Raw genomic sequence first — 25,356 nt, 5'->3', positions numbered from 1 at the left:
GTCTCTTTGTTTAATCTCTTTGTTTATTTTGATTGATGGTGAAGAGGAGTGAAGAACCTGGTCCCAAGAAAGTGGAATAAACCCAAGAAAATGTCACTAACATCAGTTTGTTAATTCTCACAGAAATATTTCACATTTTCTTAGTCTGATATTTTTATAGTTTTTACAAAGAGGATGTACACAAATGGATAAGACAGGACAGACTCTTGACAGTATGTAGGATGTGTGTGATCTAAACAGAGTCAAGACTACCTCCAGTACCTGATGCAGCTGTATGAATTTCTCTAATACTCTTATCTTGATTCAAAAAGAATGGTGGTAAAGTCAATATCAAATATTAAAATGTCAATACGATTTCTTTCGTAGTCTTTTTCACAGTTTAAAAGTAAAACATTAATTTGACTACATTCTTGTATTTGCATAGATTCAGTAAAACAGACAAATATTCAATAACACATAAATGATCTACTTTTATCCCCACATTGCACCAGGTCAAAAGAGTCAAAAAATATGTAGGAGAGTCGCGGCACTACTGGGTCTTTGCATTAAGTCACATGAAGGTGCTCATTGGATACTTCAGGCTTTCTATGCTCATTTCTTCAAATGACAGGGTTGGTTGTATGGGTGGAAATAAAAACTCAGTTAAAAAATGAACAATGCAACAACTCTTCAAAACACTCCCTGATGAAGACCCGGTAGGCCACAACATGTTGGCTTTTGCCATGTAAATAATGGCATTTTAATTCTACACTAGCACTACAGTGTGGCTTGGAGTAGCAGTTTCCATGTCTTCATAGAGTTCATTTTTTCACCTACTCAACTTCACAAGAAGATTATGTTTGAGTTGTTGTTTTCAGTCCCTCTCACACAATGATGCTGACCTGCACCTTGTTCTACACTTGCTTCTATTCTGATGTCCAAACCTCCATGAAATTGTCACAAGGTATTAAAAAACAGATCACATTCACACGAACATACAGCGTACAGTTAAAAAGTCTCTCTTTTTTCAGTTATAAACATAATTCAATTATTTTCTTAAAAAATTAAATCTCCAATACAAACAAGGGTCCTGTAAGAAACATTATAAATCATTTAGGTTTAAAACAAATAATTAAAGGCAGAGGTTTCTATACAGCAGAACTTAAACCCTTAATCTTGAAATATTATCTTTAATTTCATGATAAAACAGGGAAGAAATGTAACATAAAGTATATAGTTTCAGAACGCTCAAGAAATGTTTGGTCATAGTTTTGGTAAAAAAAATTGACATGCTTAAACTCTCACTTCTGAAATAGAGGAGAAATGTGCACTTTGGTGTGTCAGCTGTTTTAAGGTCATTATTTTTTTTAAAGGAGGTTCAGTTTTAAACATTATTTTACAAGAAAAGCTCCCTCAACATTGTAGGAATGGAAGTAAGGTTTTTTAAAAATACTTTGTATGCTACTTTCAATTACACCAAGAGAATGATTGTGCTGTGCTTATTCAATCAAAAACATAAAACAAACTGTGAATCTGATGTAAATCCTAACCTGAGATTAGCTCTATAGGTTGGCTTTATATTTCAGAGAGCAGTGCTGCTGAGTACCGTCTCCCTCATCTTGTTAAGCAGATAGATATGTGCCAGCTTTTTTAACCTATTCACATTGTTTCTCAAACCAGCGACTGCCTCCTCTTTCTGTAATTCAACATCCCGTCCACACAGAGGCAGTAGAGTACCACATGTAAACCGAGAACAGAAATCAACTTAAGAGAGGTCACTGGAGAAGCTCTGTCCTCCTTGCAGCCACGTCCACTCGCTCATCATCTAGGACAAAGAAATGAGTAGGGTTTCTTTTAATCATCAGGAAAACCACACCCGGCTGCTGTTTGACATCAGAAGATGATGAGTGTGTTTGTGTACCTCCACACTGCTCTCTGACTCCTGAATGGTGTCATTCAGCAGACTCTGGAGTCGACTCTCAAATGTCCTGCTCTCCTCCACCAGAGACTCGTCACTGAAAACACACAGCCACAGTGATTCATGACGATGTTACTCACACTTCTGATAGAAGTTAATCTCTGTTTATACATGGAAAAGTTATATTTGAGAGTGCCTGATGATGAAATTTGATACTATATAAATATATCAATTGATTAGCTGATCAACAGTGGTGTGGAGTGAATGAAAATAAAGTGATCCTTAATGGAACACTAAATTTGAGCCCCAGAGTGTGCATGTTTGTGTGTTTTTACTCACAACTGCTGCAGGCTGTGTCTTGGTGTCATCAGAGGCGGCACTGAAGAGGGGGTCCGGAGTCCATCAGGACTTCCACTCACGGGGCTGCGAACTTTACTCTGTTCAAGACAAGATCACGCACTTGATTAATACAGCTCTCAGCATTTTCTTAATAAGAAGGGTGAATTTAAAAAAAAACCTGGGTTTTGTTAAGGATTCTTGGTGTTTACATTCTAAAGTATATTTAGAATAGTAAATTTAACCAAACCACCTCCATCTGTTGAATGACCAATATTTGTGGTTTTAATTTCCTACTTACTTTTAACAAAAACATTCTCTGGGATTGAATCATCCAGTCTCTTCTCTGAAATATAAGGGAACTGAGCGGTATCAGTGTTTAAGAGACAGCGTTTTGGAGAAGTTGTTTCTTAAGAGGGAAGTATTCTGGATTTACAAACGTGCTATTTTAGCCCTAAAATAATATGAAACATTAACAGCTGAATCTGTTTTTGTGAGAGTTGACTTCCCTATTATTTTCCTGCTAACTTTATCTTTTAAAATTACTTGCAGGTTTTGCAGAATTATTTTGTGAGATTATTATTCCTACGTGTTTAGTAATGGAGGGGAGACTCTTTTTGGAAAGTGACCTGAAAAAATAGTTAAAAAAAATATACACTACCGTTCAAAAGTTTGGGGTCACTTAGAAATGTCCTTATTTTTGAAAGAAAAGTACTGTTTTTTTCAATGAAGATAACATTAAATTAATCAGAAATACACTCTATACATTGTTAATGGGGTGAATGACTATTCTAGCTGCAAACGTCTGTTTTTTAATGGAATATCTACAAAGGTGTACAGAGGCCCATTTCCAGCAACCATCACTCCAGTGTTCTAATGGTACATTGTGTTTGCTAATCACGTTAGAAAGCTAATGGATGATTAGAAACATCTTGAAAACCCTTGTGCAGTTACGTTAGCACAGCTGAAAACGGTTTTGCTGGTTAGAGAAGCTGTAAAACTGGCCTTTCTTTGAGCTAGTTGAGTATCTGGAGCATCACATTTGTGGGTTCGATTATACTCTCAAAATGGCCAGAAAAAGAGAACTTTCATATGAAACTCCACAGTCTATTCTTGTTCTTAGAAATGAAGGCTATTCCATGCGAGAAATTTCCAAGAAACTAAACAGTTCCTACAACAGTGCGAACTACTCCCTTCAGAGAACAGCACAAACGGGCTCTAACCAGAGTAGAAAGAGAAGTGGGAGGCCCTGGTGCACAACTGAACAAGAAGACAAGTACAGTAGAGTCTCTAGTTTGAGAAATAGACGCCTCACAGGTCCTGAACTGGCAGCTTCATTAAATGGTACCCGCAAAACGCCAGTGTCAACGTCTACAGTGAAGAGGTGACTCCGGGATGCTGGCCTTCTAGGCAGAGTGGCAAAGAAAAGGCCATATCTGAGATATATAATAAAAGGCCAATAGTTGGCCAATAAAAGGAAAAGATTAATATGGGCAAAAGAACACAGACATTGGACAGAGGAAGACTGGAAAAAGTGTTATGGACAGACGAATCGAAGTTTCAGGTGTTTGGATCACACAGAAGAACATTTGTGAGACGCAGAAAAAGTGAAAAGATGCTGGAAGAGTGCCTGACGCCATCTGTCAAGCATGGTGGAGGTCATGTGATGGTGTGGAGCTGCTTTGGTGCAGGTAAAGTGGGAGATTTGTAAAAAAATAAAAGGGATTTTGAATAATGAAGGCTATCACTCAATTTTGCAACGCCATGCCATACCCTGTGGACAGCGCTTGATTGGAGCCAATTTCCTCCTACAACAGGACAATGACCCAAAGCACACCTCCAGATTATGCAAGAACTATTTAGGGAAGAAGCAGGCAGCTGGTATTCTGTCTGTAATGGAGTGGACAGCGTAGTCACCAGATCTCAACCCCATTGAGCTGTTGTGGGAGCAGCTTGACCGTATGGTACGCAAGAAGTGCCCATCAAGCCAATCCAACTTGTGGGAGGTGCTTCAGAAAGCGTGGGGTGAAATTTCTTCAGATTCCCTCAACAACTTAACAGCTAGAATGCCAAAGGTCTGCAATGCTGTAATTGCTGCGAAGGGAGCATTCTTTGATGAAAGCAAAGTTTGAAGGACAAAATTATTATTTCAACTAAAAATCATTATTTCTAACATTCTCAATGTCTTGACTATATTTTCTTTTCATTTTGTAACTCATTTGATAAATAAAAGTGTGAGTTTTCATGAAAAACACATAATTGTCTGGGTGACCCCAAACTTTTGAACGGTAGTGTATATATATATATATATATGTATATATAGAGATTTTTTTTTGGTGTATTTAAAAGTTCATATCAAGTCTTTCTGCTTAAGGGTTGTGTGAAAAAAATGTGACAGTGTGGGGAAAATGACAGCAGAGGAAATTGATATATCATTTTGTCTCAATGCTCTGTAATGTAAAATGCTGTCTAAGAGCAAAAGTAAAGAGTATTAAACTTTAGTTAATGTTGTATCAATGATCACTGCTCTCTCTCTCTCTTACTCTCCTCTATCCCACTAACATGAGCCTAACATGAGTCTGGTTCTGCTCGAGGTTTCTACCTGTTAAAAGGAAGTCTTTCCACGCCGCTGTAACTAGCTAAATACTGCGAGGTGCAATGCTCATGGTGGATTAAGATGAGATAAGACTGAGTCTCATCCTGTCTTGATGTTGGGTCTTTGTTAATAATTTAACAGAATAGAGTACAGTCCAAACCTGCAATGTTTGTAAAAGTGTCTTGAGATCATGTTTGTTGTGATTTGGCGCAGTCATATGAGATACATGATTTGAATACCACGTCGTAAAATATGGTTACATGCAATCAAAGGTATCTTTGAGAGGAAGTGAAACTGGGTCTGTGAGTAGTGAGTGAGTCCTCACACAGGCGACTTTGAGCAGGTTCCACAGCTCCCTCTGTCTCTTCTCCTGCAGGCTCATCAAGATCTGCTCGCTCTCCGCCATCCTCTGAACCACTCCCTCCACCTTTGGTAGCAGCTCCATCACACGCTGACGGCACACCGCGGTCTTACTAGAAATAACACACACAATAAAAATGATCCACGGACATAGGTAACCACAGACTGGACGGCTTATTCTAAAAACAAATTCTTCATTAATGAAAGGATGTGACTTTTTACACATCCTCATAAATTTATGTTCGCTTTTAATAAAGAGTTACAGATTTGTTCCATTGCGCTTACCCATAATGTTGCAGCAGCAAATTTTAAAACATCATTAGCACACGTGTTTGTATCATTCTGTCTGATATTTTCTCCTCAGGACTGAGTGGGTGTTTTTATACCACAAATGTTGACATATTTTATTTGCTGTTTGTTTCAATGTGGATATATTTTTTATCATAGAAAAACGAGAACAGATGTTGCTCATGATGTTGAAGAACATCAATACTGATGAGTGTCTTGGTTTTAAGCTGCAGTAGAGTAGAAAATTAGCAGGTCCTTGGTTTGGCTAGGAGTACACAGTGACAGTATTGCATTCCCTGTTACCTGTGATTGACTTGCTGTGAAAGGTTAATATTTGAAGTGAAAAAAGATCACTTTAACATCTACTGTTACCTTTTATTTCCCAATAACATTACCTGTTGACTTATTTATATGAGCTTTGAGTCTTTAATAACTTTTTGGATTGAATTGGATTGAAAAAGCTCCACTTGTGCTCATTCAAGATACCTCAGGATGTGAAAATGTCAGCCACAAAGTCATGCCACTCAAAGTCAGCAGCTTCATAAAAGTCAACACTGTAACTGAATCAACTAAAATAAATGTTGAGTTTAATTTCATGACTTTGATTAAAATGACACATACTTCTTTATACTTTAACTTGTTTTGCATTCAAATTAATGGCAAATGCCCTCAACCTTATTAGGTAGCTGTAAGCTGTTGATTTTCCTCTGTTTTGTTTTCGTGAGGAGACTGTTCTGCTGTCCATCTGTGTAAACATCTGTTTGTCACGGTCAAAAATCTTTGTGGTTTACTTATGATAAATGCACCAGGAACCTTTGGAAGTCGGAAGTTGAAAATTTCCCCCAAGGATTTTGACAGGAATGCAGAATAATGAGCCTCAGTCTGAGCAGAAGGCACAACCTCAAAACAACAGATTGGGTGTGCAGAGACTGTACAGAATGGTTTCTGGTTCACTTTGGAGGCCAGAAATGGTTGAATTTTGCAGTCTATTACTTATCAGTGCAACAAAACATAGTTTGATTATTAATGAAATTAAACTCATGAAACATATAAAGCCTCTATATATTAAGTTTGTCTGTAAATGTGCCCAAATTTCACACTAAAATAAGTATGTCGGGTTTTACCTTGCTTGATTTCAATACTGATTCTCTAATTCACAAATGAGAGTTATTCAGTGCTGAGAAGGAGCTGCTAAGGACTCAATCAGCTCCCCTTCACACATTTCCCAAACAGGGTGGAAAACCTGAAAAGGTTATTCTTTAATTTAAAGTCGGGCTGTTTCTTTGGAAGAGTGTAACACAAGCCCTGTTTTACATGACATGGAGATTAATCTAAAGGTAATATTTTTGTGTGAATACCTGAGGTGTGTGTAGAAGTCTCTGAGTCTCTTCTCATAGAACTGCACAGCCTGAAGGACAAGACGCACCACCTCCTGACTGTCCCCTGGACACCTTTGGTCTGAGCAGGGGCAGGAAAAGGGAAAAGAACGTTTATTTTCACATTCAAACACTGTCACGAGTGTTAGGTAAGAAAAGAACAGATGCATGACGTCCTAACCTCGGGGTTTCTCTCTGAGTTTGCGGAACAGCTCCATGGCCTTTCCTTCACTGAGGAACAAAGAGGGGGAGACAGAGGGATTTAGGATCATGAAAGAAGTTTCTGTTTATTTGTTATTTTTACTGGGAAGTTTGATTTAGACTTACAGTGTGTCCAGGGCCTCCCCACTCCTCCACGGCTGTCTCTGCACATCCACTATGTCCTGCTGCAGATGCATCATCTCCTCTTCCAGTTCACTTACCTGGGCCTACAGACGCCCACATATAAGTTTTTAATTTTTATAAAGCACACACACACACACACAAACATACGAACACACATGTTGAAACACTCCAAGTCTCTACCTGACCACAGCTGACAGCAGTTTGCTCCATCTCTCTCCACACGCCCAGGAGTTTCTCTGATGCTAGAAAATTGAAATACCAACGTAAGCGAGATAAACAGTTCCAAACACTGAAGTGTGCTTTCCACCTGAGATAAACATCACAACCAAACTGAGTTATAAATAATTACAATTAAAGGACAGATTAAATACAGCTGCAGAGTAAACTTCCTGCTCTCTATAAACATGTTTTTGTGACACAGTACCGATCCCGGTGGCCGTCTGCTCCTGGTATTTGTCCATGTCTATGTGGAGGCTGGTAGTGAAGAAGTCCAGCTTGGCCATCAGTCTCTGATACATGGAGACCATCTCATTCTTCTGTTTGGACAGTGAGGAGTTGTGTCTCAGCAGACTCATGCTAAAAAAAGAGGAGAAACACGTTAAATCAAAGGTGTGTGAATGTGATGTGGAGGTATGTGTGTGTTTTGTGTACAGTGTGTCCTACATGGCAGCTTTCTGTCCCTGCTGCAGTCTCTGCCAGTCTTCCTTCAGAGAGCGGATGGTGTGCCATGCCTGGCCACAAGTCCTCCTCAGAGGGCTGTAAGGCAGGATGTGCTTCGGGTCGCTTTCTGTGAGGAAGAATGTTGCGTAAGGTCAGAGAAAAACACAAGATGTTTTTTGTTATGAAAAGAAATACTCTTTTCACCACACCTCTTGCAGACAATGAGGTTTATACTTCATTAAAAAAAACATATATTTTTTCTACAACTTGAGTTTTATCTTTAAATGGTGTTCACCATAAATTCTGAAGGTTAATGCTGCTTTTACTCTTAAATAAAAAGTGTAGATCTGATTTGTGAAGATTATCTTTCTGATCATAACATCCTCTTTTTGGTCTTACTTTTCTTATTGTATGACAACATCAAGAAAGTATCTGATACATGTTAGCTGGTCCACAAATTTAAATTACATTATATGTTTTAATGAATTATAAAGTCTTAGAAAAAGTGTAATATAAGGGTAGAGTCAAGTGAAATCAAAAGAGAACATGAAATAATAATAACAGCTTCAGAAAATTAATTTAGCAGAAGAAGTGAAGAAGTTTTTAAATCTTGTGTACTCACGAACAAAGCGGATGTTTTCTGGCAGCGTTCGAGGAGCAAACTGAGGTTCGTAACTACAGGAGGACCGATCAAACAGGAAGACCAGAGGCAGGTCTGTCCGTCTGCCATCTATCTCCTACACATGAGAAAGGTGATCATACTTATTAAAGCATCAGCGCGTCATACTTTGTGCTCAACTATTCTGGGAAGATATTTCATTGACAGTGTTTGGATTAGGATATTACTGTGTAATCTATGGCGCACTGCGTGGCTAGTCCTTGTGGCTCCAGCGCTAACCCCGCCTCCAGCAGCAGCTCCTGATTGGCTGCAGGGATGCTGGTGTCTTTTTCTATCCTCAGCTGCAGGTTTGCCAACGTCTCGTCCTCAGAGACGGAGTATGTCAGGATTTTAGCAGACATCATGTTCAGGACGTGAACCAACTGAGAGGCAAAAGGAACAAGTAAATGCGAGCATAATCCCTTGAGATTGCATCAAAATGAAAACACTTAAAGTAGTACTTTAGACTCTGTAAGTTTAAAATGCTGCTTTTAATCATAGCTGGACCACATTCAAGATGTCACATCTCTATCAAGATAAGAAGAGTTTGTTCAAAACAGACAGAAGGAAGTAATCCACCTTGAGTTTCAGTGTGATGTCCAGCTGTGAGAAGCAGTCGCTGGGTGTGGACTGAGGGTCTTTGCCTCTCTCCTGAGGAGACCACTTCAACATCAGCTGCAGCCACTTCTCTAGTTTCTCTAGTAACAGACTGTTGAACAAAAGTCAACACATGTGTCAGAGTTAATAAAGATATCAAAGGACTTTGTTCAAATGCACGTGCGTGCTGGTCACAGATCAAATCACCTGTTGAGGTGGTTGGGCTGGGGCAGATGTTTCCCATATCGCACCTCTGTTGAGAGGTCCTCATAGACCACGATATCCTCATCCTGCTTCAGTTTCACTTTGTTGTGCCTGAAAATGACAGAATGATTATAGAGAGAAAACTCTTAAAATAGTTTTGCTTTCATGTTGTTCTGTGCTTTTTGTTTGAGTCTTCAAATGTTTTATTTGATCATTACTTCTGCAAACACAACCAGTTACATGTCAAAAACTGAACCTGAGTTTCTGCAGTAAAAAATGAGTATTTGTCCTCTATTTTCCCTCTGATTCCACTGAACTTTCATATCTTTCATTCATCTTATTAGCGAGGCATAAAGGGTACTGATGTTGGCATAACTCACATTTCCTGCAATTCATTGCTTTGGCAACTCCTGTTTATTTTTATATTCCTTGATGGTTACAATCCAGTCACGTAACAATAATATTTCTCAGGGATGAAGCTTATCATGGTGTACCATTCTCTGTCTACGTCACTGTTTAGCTTATTTTGCAAAAGTCAAACTGGAGTCACATACTGTAAGTGCAGATGAAAAAAGGGGAAAATGAGGCTTGAGCAAGATGCAACAGTGGAAATTCTGTCATGCATCATCCTCGAACTAGGACGGAAAATGACTTCATGTTATGACCACTTTTGTGGCATGTGAGCACATCACCAACTGAGATAGAGGAACTTTACTACCAAGGAACAGGTTGCCAGGTTGGTAAGAAAGGGCGAAATCCAGTGATACACTCAAACACCAAAGTCCCGAAGCTCCAGTAGTCCACAGCGACTGTGTACTTCTGTCTCTCTATGAGCTCTGGAGCCTGAAGACAGAAGAAAAACAGATGTTCAGTTGTTTCTGCAACAATTTCAGAAGTAGATTTTGAAGGAAATGTCTTCAGTTCTGTTTTGAACACTTACTAAGTACTGAAGTGTTCCCACGAATGAGGTGCAGAGACTGCTTTGGTCCAACTCTTTAGCGTAGCCGAGGTCAATGATCTTGTGAATCAACTGCAGTCAGGAGAAGATTACAGAGCCACAAGTGTTAGTAGCAAAATTGTATCCTACATCTGCCAAAAGATAACTTAAAGGAGCAGTCTGTGGGAAAGACATTCATTCACTGTCTGGTTGACGAGAGAAGCAGGACACAGCTGTTATATCTGTTTACCTGGATACTGCTAAGGGAGCCAGAGGCTAGCACATAACACCAACAAAACGACAGATAGGCATTCTTAAACTTTGTCTTTTGTAGAAATTGAACAAAAAGGACGTAAAATTCTAATACATGAGCTTTTGAAGGAATGAAGGGGAGATTTTGTCACTGTCTGACAGAGCCACGATAGCTGTTTTCCCTTTTTCCAGCTGTTACTACAAGGCTGTGCAAACTGGCTGCTGGCTTAAAGGGATGGATATAAGAGTAGTATCATCATAACTCAAGTATTATATTTCTTAAATCGGCAAAATATTTCTTTAAAACCTAAGGGTGGCACAAATACATAGTAGAAAATGTTGAAATGCTTTGCTGTAGTTTTGCCCCCCTCCCGCAAAAGAGAAAAGCAAAACCAGGTCTGTATGTAGAATTAACTGTTTCTGTAGTATGTCAAAAACAAGTCTTCTTACAAACCTATAAACAGATAAAGAGTGGTTAGTTCAATTTCTATAAACACCGCAGTGTGCATAAACATGAGTATATAACCCCTTTAATATGTCTGGCCTCATTTATACAACACTCTTATGTTGCAGAAAGTCCTGCTGTCTAAAGGGTAACATCATTTTTGAAATAAATAATAAAATAAAGGGACGCCCAGCAGGCAATGCCAAAACAAGCTTTGCTCTAAGTTATCTTATAGCTGTTAAGACTAGAAATGTGACATTCATTGGAGCACAGTTTTGCTTGGCTGATGAGAGAGAAAAGTCTCCCAAACTCATTCGACAAAAGCCGCACACAAACAGCCCCTCTTTGTTGTGGTTTTGGTGTCTTTGTCATAACAAGATGTTTCACAGTGACATTAACTCACTCGCTTCCCTCCCTGCTGCAACACGATATTTTCTGGTTTCAAGTCTCTGTGGATGATCCTCTTCTTGTGGAGGTAGGTCAGAGCCGCGGCTGAAGGGGCAAACAAGAAGTATACAGTTAGAGAATACAGGATACAGGATTAGAGTTGTTTCAACTATGGTTTTGATATTCATGGCTCACTTGTGATGAACAGACAGCTTCAGAGGCATAAGAGTTAAGAAGGACTTTTCTAGTGAACTGATTTAAGAAAAGTCATCCACCCATTGGTTTCAAACGGATGGAGTCAAGGCAGGTTTTCCACCTCCTAGCAATAACTCCATTATGCCCACCTGTCTGCCTGCCTGTCAACTCAAAAATACCCTTATTATGCAAACGTATGCACAATTCTTAGCCTTGATCTAATCAAAACAAATGCATTCTGAAAAAAAAATCTCCTGCATAGTGTGTATAAATCGAGACATGAGCTATTGAACCTTTTTTAATTTTTTTTTTTAATTTAACCAGCCTGTAAACATGTTTTATATCTACTCGTTCAACATGGGACCTTTTTGGATTTTTGCAGCTAGCCTTAAGTGGAAATTTGAAGAACTGCAGTTTTTTTGCACTTCTACACCAAGAGGCAACCTCCAGTCTCAAACCATGAAACCTATGTGGAAGTGTTATAAACTGCAGTTCACAGAGAATCTGCTTGAGGTTGACTGCAGAAACACTCCTTTACAGATGGGTGACGTCACGGATACTACGTCCATATATTATACAGTCTATATTCTACACTGGCTTTATTTTCCAACACTGGAGATTGCAGCAAGAATTTCACAAAAAGAAGACTTTCAAGTGTCAAATCACACGTGAAAACGATTCCCCCATGTCTTTGTCACCACAAACTGGGGTCAAACGTACTGTTTAATTATAATTATGCTCTGTGTTTTGAATTGCTAGTGAAGTTTTTGAATTTCCCATATCTTCATTATTGGCACTTTGAGTTTCGTTATAGTGGGGTATTACTCTGTGGTTTTCCTTACTCCCAATGGTTTATTCCAATTAGGGCGGGGCCAAGGTATGTATAAAAGAGCAGACAGACATTAACTTTGGGGGATATTGCTGTCACTAACAGCCTGCTGTGAGGATGGGTTTTTCTCGTCCAGTCTAAGTTTATTTGGTTTTGGTTAATTTTTTGTAATTTGAACACTCTTTGACGAATAAAACCACCACCTTACTTTGGAATGACTGCTGCCCACTGAGCCAATTCTTCAGCCTACAGCTTCTGCTCAAACCAGTGCCTTACAAAGACACATAAATCACTGTTTTGGTAGAATTAGAAGTTGTAAATCTACATCACCCCTTTTTAACTAAACAAAAGCTGCTTGTGTAATCTCACACTGCAGCAATGAAGCACAGGTGTACTCCAGAACTCTGTGATATCACTGCTGGGTGAGCACTCAGGTTTAACAAGCTTGAAATTATCAACCAGAGAGGATGTTCTGGAGTTACGTAACTCCTTTATTAGATCCACAAGTGGTTCAGACCCTGTTTACATTCTAACACCTTTAATGTGCAGGAACTGAGTGAATACGTTTTGTCTGAACTCACAACCAAAACTATAATGTGACTTTACCTCTGCGTCAAAGTGTGACTAGTGTGTGTGCTGGCAGAGAGTGATCAACGAAGCGGAACTCATAACCTTTGGGCACCTTCATGTGTGTGTGTGTTTGGGTGTGGGTGTACATGCCTGTGTCTCTACCCACGCTTGTGAAGCAGTTTAAAGGGGATCACTCATTATCAGGAAACGTCCACCGGCTGGTAACAGGAAAAGGGTGTTTCTGTGTTTCTGTGTGTGTGTGTGTGTGTGTGTGTGTGTGTGTGTGTGTGTGTGTGTGTGTTTGACTCTTCTAGATATCTAAATCTAGATGTGTGTGTGTGATCCATACCATATGCGTCTCCTCTCCAACCTGTTTATCCAGTGACTTATATACAGTACACACTTGATATGAGCTTTCGTACTTTAAGTTAGTGACAGAGTGTGAGTGTCCGATCGTTGACGTAAGCCTCGACGTGAGTGTGTACGATCGCCAGGGTGACTAAGAGGTTGGTGGTTTGGGGTCATTGATGACATAATAATTCTGGTCACCACCACAACCGTTTCCTTAATATGACAGGAAACTAATCACACTGCCAGCTCACTCTATCACACTATCAATCTATCACTTGTGATGATTGTAGATGTCACAGTAGAAGCTGTGTGATACTCACAGATGTCACACAGCAGGATCAGAACGGAGCCCTCCCTCATCCCACAGCAGTTCTCCAAGAGGTTCAGATACTGCAGAGAGCACAAACACAGACACTTGAGACTTCTATAACAAGAAGCATGGGAAGAAAGCTGACCCAGTGTTTGGGAAGGGTTCATTAATCCGTCTTTTTTATTTATGTTAAAGGATTAATCTTCTTTCAAACTGACATTTCCCTCCATTAGGCATGCTGTGTTTATTAGGGAATGGGAAAAACAGTAACCTCACTACCAATTCTCTTTTGGAAATGAACCAATTTGGCAAATCAACACTTTCCTTGTAACGTTTTTGATTTGCTTTGTACTTTAAACAATATATTTAAAGAGGTCTTCTGTTGGAAACTTGTGGCAGGCCTGTCAAAATAGGACAGTGCAGTTTTCCACTCTGTTCCAAACTAACTGCTCCATCTGCGCCCAACTGGACCGCTTGGTTTTTGACCATCTGTGATGCTTTGAAATTTTTATGACACTGTGGTTTCTTGGTTTGTGATGGTTGGATTTTCCTCCTCTCCCTTCTGGTGCCAACACCATCCATTTCCTGGGGGTGTTACAGAAAAAAACTGCTCCTGATTTCTCCCCTGGAATAAGTGCGGCTGCAATACGTTTTATCATAACCAAACCATACAGATCAGAGATTGGCTTTCAAGTGTGATTAAAATGTGTTACTCCAAGCAATCTGATTTGATGTGGCTGCATTTTGTATTTCACAGGAACTTCTTTTGAGAGATTTGTTTGCTGTGAGGCGCTAATAATTTCAGGCTCCAATACAGAAAAAAAGAGATGTGTTTCTGCGAGAATGAGTCATGGCTAAAAGAAAGGATCATCACTCCCTAATCAACAGTCATTTATTGTGATTCAGCACTTTGATCTAAAGGTCTATGGGCTCAAATCCAGACTCCTTAACCACTATCTTCATGTACCAACATTAAGCCTTTACCTTCCTCAGGTCTCCTCCCTGGCAGTACTCCATAGCCAGCAGCGGCGGTTGATGGGGAGCCACCAGTTTCAGCATTTCCTTTGGGACCTCCCTTGCTGCAACAACGTTGATATGATCTAACCTGTGTGAGTAAAACAATCAGACATCAGTGGAGCTTCACAAAATACTTTATTATCAGAGTAACATTACTAAGATTGATATGATTTTCTATGATAATCCCTTTACAAGGGCTGGCATAGAAACATCAGAGATGTATACAAGTGAAAGTCACAGTGCTGTTTCAGGTGTACTGTAAATGTGATGACCGACTCCACATTCAGACTCATTGAAATGCCATTCTGCTGAGATAAATTCACCTTACACATGATTTAAAAAACTATAAATCTTTTTCTTTTACAATATCTTTAAGAGACCTGAAGATAAAAAAAAATTGCTTTAAACGATTGTTGAAGCAGGAAACTCTAGGTCTCCACAACCGATCCAGAAACAACTGATCTGGATCCGCTGTAAGGGGATAAGCCTCCATTGCATCAGTCAGAGAATCTTGCATCCTCCTCCACCACTTTGTAAACACATTTCCCTAATAGTCTTACATTAGCAATGACTTGTAAACATTTATTTTGGTTAATAAATAGTCTCTATAAATGATTACATCACTCACTTTCCTTATACTTCTTCCACTGAACTCTGACGTGCTGTGTTCTGTTACTTTCTGTTTTTCATTCTTTGAGGTTTATGAACTCTGACTGAACCAATGTGTTTCTGATTACCACAGGATCAAGATCATCTTAAAAAAGCAAAGGGGAAATATAAAGATTACAAACTCTGACTGATACCAGAGCCAGCAGGAAGGTGATTTACACTGTAACCAAAACACTGTACAACATGTAGTCAGAGTGTTGTAACAGCTACAATAACAGGAGAGAGGTGATAGTCAGCACTGGAATTATCAGTGTTAGACAACGTGCACATGATTCTGAGAAGTAAAAAAGCTTTTAACACTCTAGGGTTCATTCTGGAAAGGAGGAAGACTGAATGTGGAAAAATCTATCTCTTATCTTTGCTTTGGCTCACTGGAGTGTATTTAAAAAAACATTTTGGAGATAATTAATAGAAAAGGAGCTGAAAGAAGTGTGAGGAAATAGTGAGGATGCTCAGGTAAGATATTTTACATGCCAATGTTACGATGAATAAATGCAGCACAGGCTCGACACACACATCAAATACACGAACATGGTCAAAGTAAGGTATTTTTTTAAGTTCATGTGCGTTTCTACATCTGTGTTAAGTAGCTGTAATAGTATAATTATAGGTCCCCATGCATGTGTCGCCTGCCCTGTGGTTTCTCCACGAGTTAGCGTGGGTGCACGGAGGGTTGCGGTTGTGACCAAGTCTGTCTGAAAACAACACACTTGTTAAAGTGGGATTAGGAAAAAAATGTTTTTATACTCATGTTTGCTGCAGCTAATGGCAAAACACACACACACATAAACACGTAGTAACCAGGGGTGAACTCTCTTTGAGATTAAAAGTCACTTTTTAAGAGTGTCCTGGCAGCAGTATGGCTGCAGTGGTTACATGGCTGCAGCTTCATCATACAATCTAATAGAAAAAAAGCCCCAAAGAATTAAACCCCCCACAAGTCACCATCAACTCCACTGGCCTGACACACAAACTGAAACAGTTAATTGACAACACAGACGAGTGAGGAAATGAAACCCACTGAAAAGCAGAAGAAAATGAGGAGGCGGCACATCATCCTGTTCGAAAAACCACAAACAAACCAAAATAACTCAAACTACCACATGGCTCTAATTCTTTAATGTCCTGTGTCATTTTTTTCTATTTAAGGATCCAGAATTAGTTTTTTTATTTTAAGAAAACTTGTGAAGTAGATGGGTAAATAAACATCCAATGTCAAACTCGCAAGTACACAGCTGGTCATGGAATGTACCACGGTGAGTCACGACACGTCAAACCAAAACTTGACTTCAATGCCAAAAACAACCTTAAGGAAGAGTACGAAGGTAAAAAAAAAAAGAGATGAGGGGAATCCCCAATTTCTTAATTTCTTAACAGTTAAAAAAACAACCTCTTGACTCTGACGACAGAGCTCTGAAGAAAACAGACCATTGAATTTTTTGGCAAAAGAAAAAGAGACAAGCTGAGGCAAGATGCTGGAGTTTGGGTCGCTGTAAGCTTCTGAGGGAGGAATGCTGTGGCTGACAAGATAAAGCACATACTTTTTACTTTTAGAACATATAATATTGTTTTTTAAATATCCACCTCTGCCATTTTAGCATCATCTTAGCATGACCTTGAGGCAGACCCTCCTTCATTACATAATCCTGAGGGTGTTGTCTGTGTCAAAGCGTATTCCTACCATTTTAGTAATTTACTTCCTGCTACATATATTTCTGTTTACAGCACAGTTACACAGGCTGGAGTGTGTATGTAACTAACAACAGGCTCTTTTGCCTTTTCCCTTCTATGCATCCTGTCTTTAAGTTCTCTCATCTTAAAATCAGAGGCAAGTTTCCAAAAACAGGAAATAATTTTGCTTCTGTCCTGTGTATATTTAAAGCTTAGACTATATCAAACGTGGATGTAGTCTCAGTGACGTCACCCAGTGGTTTCTGAAGAGGCATTCTGAAGCCAAACGATGGCGGTCATCAAATTGGAAATGCTGACTCAACATAACCATCCGTCAAACTAGAAACAGACAAAGAGGGGGAGCTGAGGCGGGCTTATAACCTCCATGCACACAGCTACAACACTCCCCACCTGTCTATCAATTCTAAATATCTGTTAAAAATTGATTGCTGCTGGTGGCCTAGCGGTCAAAGTGCCCCACATACAGAGGCTATAGTCCTCGTAGCAGAGGTTGCCGGTTCAACTCCTGGCCGTGACCATTTGCTGCATGTCTTCCCCCACTCTATACTCCCCACATTTCCTCTCTCTCTACTGCTGTCCTCTCACTAAAAGCAAAAATGCCCAAAAATATAACTTTAAAATAAACAGTAAACAGTAAGAGTAAACATGTTTAATTTGGGTGTAAGACCAGCAAGGGTTTTAATGGGATTCCTTAATTGGCTTTTGGAGCAAACCTCAAGTAGAAACTTAAGAAACTGCAGTTTTTTGCCCTTCTCATTGGTTTAATTTTTCAGCACTAGAGGTTGCTGCTTGATTCAAAGATAACAAAGGAAGATTGCTGGGGCCAAAAGTGACTCAATTTTCAGCTAAATCGGGGACTTTACTTCCATCAGAGACAAGGTGCAACAATTTCATAAAACATATACAAAATATTAAAATGTGTACTAATTTAGAAGAGGATACATAAGCATGTTATCTCTTTGCTACAAGTAATATGTTATTATAAATGCAGAAAAGAGTGAAACTGACCTCTTCATGATCTCAGTCTCCAGACACCATCTGTCTTTGTTTCTCTCGCTCAGCTCCTGACGACACTGCTTTATAGCAATCTGCTCCTCTGTGTCCTAAAAGAAGGCAATATTAACATTTATGAAATTAAAGGGAAATATAATCTACATCATGATGTGAAATAAAAAGCAACATTTCAAAATCACCTCATGTGTTGTACATTATGTGACAATTCTGCAACTAAATATTGTTTTATTTATTGGTTTATGTTTCTTTGATTCCATGAACTTGTAGGTGAACAACACTTTAGAAAAGAACAGAAATGTCTCCATCTTAAAACTTTGAATCATTGAAAAAATACTAGCCGAGCTTGACTTATTAAATGAAATAACTGTTTGGGTGCTAGGTTAGCTCAGCAGCACAATTGTGCACCCCTTGTACAGAGGCTTTCATCCCCTGTATGTCATCCCCCACTTTCTCTCCCCATTGTCCTACTCTACCTGAGCCCTATGCACTTAATACACACAATATAAAGGCAAATAAAATGAATAAATAAAATAAAATAAAATAAAATAAAATAAAACAAAATAAAATAAAATAAAATAAAATAAAATAAAATAAAATAAAATAAAATAAAATAAAATAAAACAAAACAAAATAAAATAAATTCTTTAAATAAAATAATAATATTGGTAATAACTTTCAATCTTCTAATATTGAACTTAAAGGTACACAGATGGCACAGAGAGAGTGGATGGACTGCAAACCATGTCACACATATACACATCATGTATGGCGACCATAGACTGTATAAAATATGGCTGTAGTATCCGTGACGTCACCCATCTGTTCCTGAGTGCTGTTTTGAAGCCAATCGATGGTGGCAGCCATATTGGAAATGCGGAACTCAACCAGGCAGATTGTGACATAAAGGGGAGGAGTTTGAGCCTCTAAGCCAACAGCTATGTGTTCCCGTCCGGGAGTCAAGTCAGTCATGTCCTTATTTGGGCAAAAACTTGTAATCTTAATATCTTCTGAACCGTTGCGTGAGAAAAAAAATTCACCCCCCGTTCAGTGTGTGCCGATAGAGAGATTAGCTACGTAGAGCCAAGCCGTTTTTTGAACCAGGCTGTAAACATGTTTATTAATGCTGCAAAGATCGTCTTTTTTGAATTGGTGTCTATGTGGTTTCTGGTGTTTCTGCAGCCAGCCTCAAGCGGATTCTCGATGAATTGCAGTTTATAACACTTCCGCATGGGCTTCATAGTTTGAGACCGGAGGTTGAGGATTGATGGCGACACAAATATATATAGTACATTTAACCAGCTGCTAGTAATGATGACCAACACAAGTACATCTCATTTCCTGTTTCTCATGGCATCATCAAGGAAATGGTACCAACCCTGCTTCCCATTACCCGATCAATGAACTAATAATAGTCTACAGTATTGTCATTATTAGAGGACATTTCCCATCGAGGAAGTTCATCAGAACAGCAGCGGAGCCAGCAGTGCCCTCTTTGGTTAAGTCATTTCCGATTGCTTTTCCCATTGTCCCTTAAACCGTGGCAGCAGTGATGACCACTGATTAAACTGTTCAACAATACATCATTCACTCTTGAACTCTAATTCCTTGATTACTGTAAATATGGGAAGAATCAAATCAAATGAGCCAATAATCTTAATTTAGCTTTTTCCAGGCGATCATTTCCTCAAGTGCTGCACTGACTCCCCATCGCTTGAATATCTTTGTTCACATGATGACTCTGCCTGGCTGCACGCCAGCTCCAAGTCTGCCTCAAAAATGAATGTGAGTAACAGATCAAAAGTATAGCACTGAAGGGAAGAAGAGGAAGGTCCAGTAAGCGGGTGTGTTCATGTTCCTGTGGTGTCCTGTTACAAATGATCAAACTCTACAATGCTTTCATCCTGTGACTTATAGTGATATCATTACAACAGACACACTTTGTTAGGCTGAGGAGAGTAAAGATGACATCTTCCCAGACTTTTCATAATGTCAAACCCAACCTCCAATCAAAGCAGATGCTCTGCTGCTTTTCAGCAGTAAGTAAACTTGATGAGGGAAACATTCCCAGTGTGAAAATTTAAAAAAAGTTTTTCTGCAGTGATTTAGGAAGATGGTCTAAAGTTCAAGGATTCAGTGCATCAGTCAACGTCCTCCTCTCTATAGAATTTACTGTATAGCCACATTAAATACAATGATTTCCTCCCATGATCACAAACAAAAAGACTTAAAGTGTGTCAAAGTATTTGAACTGCATACCTTATTTTGCCATCTTGTGACATTCCCAAAGCCTCCAGTGCCCAGCCGCTCCTTCAGCTCCCAGGACCCACAGCTCTGCGGCTGCTGCAGAGGGACTCGGTTCATGGTCTCAGCTGGTACTCCTCCACTACAACCAGTAAAACAAATAACAAGAATTAAGTCAAATTGCCACCAGAAAATGGGAATGTTAATTAAGTGCATTCAAAATAGCTGAGGTGGAGTGATACAAAAAGTCCAAGTACTGCTGTACTCTCTATCAGTGCTTATGGACTGACTCTTGTCCAATCACATCACTGCATTTTAATTAACCAAAGTATTCACACATGCATTTCTACTTATATATTTCTGACCTCTATTTGATGTTGATAGAACTGTCATTTAAAATGAATGCCTCACTCTAGGCGGTGCTGTTATACTAAATATCAGAGTGATGACTGAGTCACAGCCATGCCGATATTCAGTACAACACAACTTATTTCAAAGTGAGTATGAAAGCACAGAGTTACTTTGGATGGTGGCGAGATCCCACTTCATGGAGCTTGTATCACACTGTCATGGCTTAACTGGGAAAACTTGATTATAACATGTCTGTTGTATTGTCGATTGTTGCCCTAAATATCACTAACAAATTATTACACCCTGGTAAAGTTTGGCTGTGAGCAGTTTGTTAGTGTAAAGGAAGCAGGAGATGTTTGAATCTTCAATCAAAACATGAGACACCCCTGTTTTATAATTTTTACAAAGACGCAACTACAGGATTTAAAATAATTCAGATGAATCCAAAATAAATCTCGTCATATCACTCTTTGTATCATGCCCATTTTATTTACGAGATACAGTTGTGCTCATAAATTTACATACACCAGCAGAATTTGTGATTTTTTTGGGGGGCATTTTTCAGAGAATATGAATGATAAGAGAAAAACTTTTTTTTTCACTCATGGTTAGTTTTATCAAACAACTGTGTTTATTCTTTTTATATCATAAAGACAACAGAAACTACCCAAGAAATCATAAATTCTGCCAGGGTATGTAAACTTATGAGCACAACTGTATATTCTGAGACACAGCTTTGTACAGTGTTGGAGTCTGCCCCAATGGCTGAGAACAGAAGTCTGGTTGTTGGACTCCAGGTGGGAAAATGATCCTTAATCCTGGTTGATCTCAAACTAGGTATCTTGGTTGGATATCTGACAGATGTTACTTGTTTGTATGAATATATTGAAGACACTATCAGACAAAACAGTCTGCTTTAAATACCAGTATCAGTATTGGCTTAATAAATCATTATTTGTCAGTTTCTCTCTTAAAAAATCTGATGGAAATCCCCATTAGCTGTCATAACCATTTTGTAAACAATGGTTTAATGTTACTTTCAACACCATTTGTAACTGCACAATATAGCTACAACACAGGATACATGGCGGTGTAAATAGTCTTTGATAAAGCACTTCCTGTGTGTATTACGTAGTAATAAAGTAACTATAAACATCCCACAGGAGGCCTTTTGGTGCAGATGCCAGCCTAGCCAACAGGTCAGGTGTACTACATGGATCATACTGCTTCTGTTTCTGACCTAATGCTGTTCATTTTTATAACAAGGTATGCATTAAAACATAAGCATTACTTTTAATCTACTTTCTATCATCTGGCGTTATTGACATTTACTCCTTCACTCGTTTTCATGTATTTTCTCATGCAGAAGAGAAGAGCGTTTCAAGCACCAGCAGATACTGACGACTATTATCACAACTACAACCTACCTTCAGCTTGTGTGTAGTACTCGCACGCTGTACAGCCTGTTTTTCTTTATTTACGATATAAAACTGTCTGTCGGTGGTTTAAATATTAACACCAAAGTAGTAATTTTGGCGACACAACAAATCTCCAAAACTTTTTACTTCCTGATACTCATGTTTCCTGTAAATCTGAAGAGACCCGCCCACAAGGAGGCAGACTCATCTGGGCTCCGTTCCCTCCTTTCTGCTGCTATCATCTCAGCTCAACTCAACTTTATTTATAAAGCATCTTTCACACATAAAAACATGCAGCCCAAAGTGTTTCACAGAATAACAGAGAGACACAAAAAAACAGCAATGGTAAAATTATAAAAGGCATGATTAGAAATAAAATACTAAAAACAGTAAAATTAATAAAATAAGTCATAGTGGAAAGAAAAGTAAAAAAAAAAAAAGGAAGTGTTAACAAGATCAGATGAATACAAGAAATGAATAGATACATACATAATTTACTAAGATAAATAAATGTTAAAGCAATAATTAAAATAATAATGATTAAAATAATAATAAAAATAATAAAAAATAATAAAGGTAAAAAAATAAATTACTCCAAATTAAAAGCTAGATTAAAAAGGTAAGTCTTAAGTTAATTTTAAAACACCCAGAGAGGTCGCCGTCTTAATGTCCAGAGGCAGAGAGTTCCAAAGCTTAGAGGTGTAAAAACAGAAAGCTCTCTGGCCGGTGCTTGTGTAAGACCATGTGAAACACACATCATGACATAGTTTCATTCATGATATTAGTCATTTCCGCGTGCCCATCAGTCATTTAGGCATGCACTTCAGTCTATCAACTCAACTTTTCAAGTGGGCCGTGTGAAAGTTTGAGACAGGTCGTTTCAGATGTCAAAATATCAGTATAAACAATCCTGGCTAGATTCTGGATTCTGATTGGTATTACATTTTGGTAACTGCACAGTAACAGGAAAAGTGAACACAAAAGGCTACAATTTAACACATCTAATGCATATTTTCTTTACAGGTCTTCATTAAAGCTGCTGTTGGTAGGCATGGAGTAAAAAACTTTACTTTTTTCTGCTGGGTTTGGAGAAAAGGTCATAATACCAATCGGTACTCATCTGTAAGTGGAGTAATCTGAGACTATTGCGACATGACTGAGTTTTTCAATGCCTTTGTATCAAGCAATGTTATTATTCCCCTTGTTCCCGTTATGACAGACCAATCATAGCTAATCTTCAATCCTCTGTCCTGATTGGTTAAGGGGCGGCCCCTACTACGTCCTCCGATTGGTTATGAGTCCGGCACTATCATGACTGCACACGCCGATCTGTGTACGTAGGTGAGATAAGAGAAAATCTGGTTGGGAGGGATAGTGTAGACATTCAAATTCCCTCTCTCTGAACAGATGTTTCCTCTGTGACTAATATCAGCAGCTTTAATGGGGGAAAAGGGAATTGCGTAAATCAACAATTGATTTAAAAGTGCATAATGCTGCTTTGAATTAGTTCCTCTATTATTCATTCAATTTATTTTATATTTGTTGTTATTATTCATTTTATTTCATTTCACCTGTTTGATTGTATTTGTTTTGTCTTATTTATATATTTAAAAAGTTACAAATAATATATATATATAATTGTTCCTCTATGAAAAAGAAAGCAGCAGTATTTTCAAGTTGTGTACTTCCTTTTTATATGTCCAAGCCCAGTGGGGCACAAAGTGAGGTCTTGCGGAAAGGGTGGGCATAGGACTTTAAAGTCCATGACTTGAAATTAATAAAATGGAGAAGGGGGATTTTACACTCACTAGTTTTAAGGCAACTCATATGCTAACCTCACATGAGTAGTACATACTAAGAATTACTTTTATAGTTTTATACAATTGCATAACATCCTGTGAGTTCATAGACAGGATAAACTTAAAAAAGTATAGAGTGTGTTTACTGATGTTATCATGAAGCCTGTGTCTGTCACTATTTTGGGAATGGACGTTACACACTTTACGGCTTCTTTTACAACTTCTCGCCAATAGCTGGATCAAGTTCCCAAACCATCCAGGGGGCCAGACACACCCAATATCAGCTCCCAACACATCTTTACTGAACTACATGTCCCACTCATTATCTAAACCTCACTACTTTACTACAAAGCTCTACTCTTACATCTTCCTAAAATTGACAATGCTTAATCAGAAACATCAAAATTTATGAGGTCACATTCCAGGAAGTTGTGACGTCCAAATATTAAGTTTCATGGTGGTTAAAAATACAAAACACATAAATGACAATAAGAGCATTTTTACAATTTTGAAGTACTTTTCATGCTGGTTCCTATTTTTATATGACTCACCTAATGTGACTTTAATCACAAATCCTTTCAGTTTCATTCTCTGAACCACAAAGTCATTCATTTAGTCAATTATGACTTAGGAAATATCATTTTCCAGAGAACAGTGATGATTTTCATTTCATCACCTGCTTTTCTTGGATTTAAATCTGGTAACTCACTCCAGAACAACAAACAAACTGAATCCTCCTCCTTTGGTAAGACCTGGGACTTGCTGTGACGTTATCCATGGATGTGAAGGACTCTTAAGGCTATTTCATGAGAAAAAAGGCTTTCCTGTTTATACTATCAAAGTACGATATCCTCGCTGATATTAAGCTCAAGTAGTATACAACTGAGAGAGCCTCTTGGAGCTCCGAGCAATGAAAGACCATTGTTAACGTCAGCTGTATTTAGTCATGTAAACCCAGTCTGTGGAAATGACTTATCTGTTATCCTTAAATACATAATATGACACAGGTGTTTGTTTTCCCTTTGAGATGATTCATCCATTTCATTATAGCCTTTATATTTTGGCACTAGCACTTAAAGACAGTTAAGCACTTTTTCTAGTAGAAATTCCACTTGTAAAACGGAAGCAGTTTAACACCTTGTTTTCTGCTCTTTGACCAATTAGCGATAAAACATTTTTAATATTCCCAGTTTGCCAACACTGGAGCATTACCTTTGAATACTTCTTGAATTATGACTGGTTTCAATTTTCCTGCTGCAAAGCTGCAACCAAACTAGCCGTTAAGCTAGCTTTCTGAAACTAATTTCAAATTTAAAACAGTTTAAACAGTAGCTACAACATAGTTGGAATTTTGGCTAAACATGTTTGTTACCTACTGTATCTCCCAAGTGTTTGAATTTGATGAGAAAATTTATTCCACTTTGTTTACTACAAACAACTGATGCTTACCTTAACCTAGCTTTTGAACTTGAAACAAGAGCAAGGAGGTCATGAAACTATACCTCCAAGGCTGACTAATTATAACCATGTCGGCCTGTTTAATTGGTTTAATCTATATGAAC

The 25,356-nt window shown here is 38.5% G+C and overlaps 1 protein-coding gene across 1 annotated transcript; it reads right to left on the bottom strand.

Annotated features, from left to right (window-relative positions):
• Position 1: 1 nt before the first annotated feature.
• Positions 2-22,201, bottom strand: ikbkb (inhibitor of nuclear factor kappa B kinase subunit beta). The gene is made up of 22 exons (XM_034691529.1): positions 22,005-22,201; positions 20,242-20,368; positions 17,980-18,074; positions 14,578-14,698; positions 13,604-13,673; positions 11,355-11,443; positions 10,258-10,347; positions 10,036-10,160; positions 9,321-9,428; positions 9,096-9,225; positions 8,705-8,899; positions 8,481-8,595; positions 7,862-7,985; positions 7,623-7,774; positions 7,379-7,440; positions 7,181-7,281; positions 7,035-7,084; positions 6,836-6,935; positions 5,155-5,302; positions 2,237-2,334; positions 1,901-1,994; positions 2-1,804 (listed from the first exon to the last, which is right to left on the bottom strand). The coding sequence occupies exons 2-22, from the start codon at positions 20,344-20,346 to the stop codon at positions 1,745-1,747; spliced, it is 2,232 nt and encodes a 743-aa protein (XP_034547420.1). The 5' UTR covers positions 20,347-20,368; positions 22,005-22,201; the 3' UTR covers positions 2-1,744.
• Positions 22,202-25,356: the final 3,155 nt, after the last annotated feature.

Source organism: Notolabrus celidotus, chromosome 9, assembly GCF_009762535.1.
Source record: "Notolabrus celidotus isolate fNotCel1 chromosome 9, fNotCel1.pri, whole genome shotgun sequence".
NCBI lineage: Eukaryota > Metazoa > Chordata > Actinopteri > Labriformes > Labridae > Notolabrus > Notolabrus celidotus.
The sequence above is the reverse complement of the archived record's forward strand: the minus strand, read 5'-3'. Positions and strand labels throughout refer to the sequence as shown.

Bases quoted from the DNA above. Each gene is read 5' to 3' on its own strand.
- ikbkb (XM_034691529.1), bottom strand. From the start codon at position 20,346: ATGAACCGAGTCCCTCTGCAGCAGCCGCAGAGCTGTGGGTCCTGGGAG. The intron at 13,674-14,577 runs GTAAAGGCTTAA...TGCTCTCTGCAG, and splicing joins AGGGAGGAGACCTGAGGAAG to TATCTGAACCTCTTGGAGAA. The intron at 1,995-2,236 runs GTGAGTAAAAAC...GTGTGTTTTCAG, and splicing joins AGACACAGCCTGCAGCAGTT to TGACGAGTCTCTGGTGGAGG.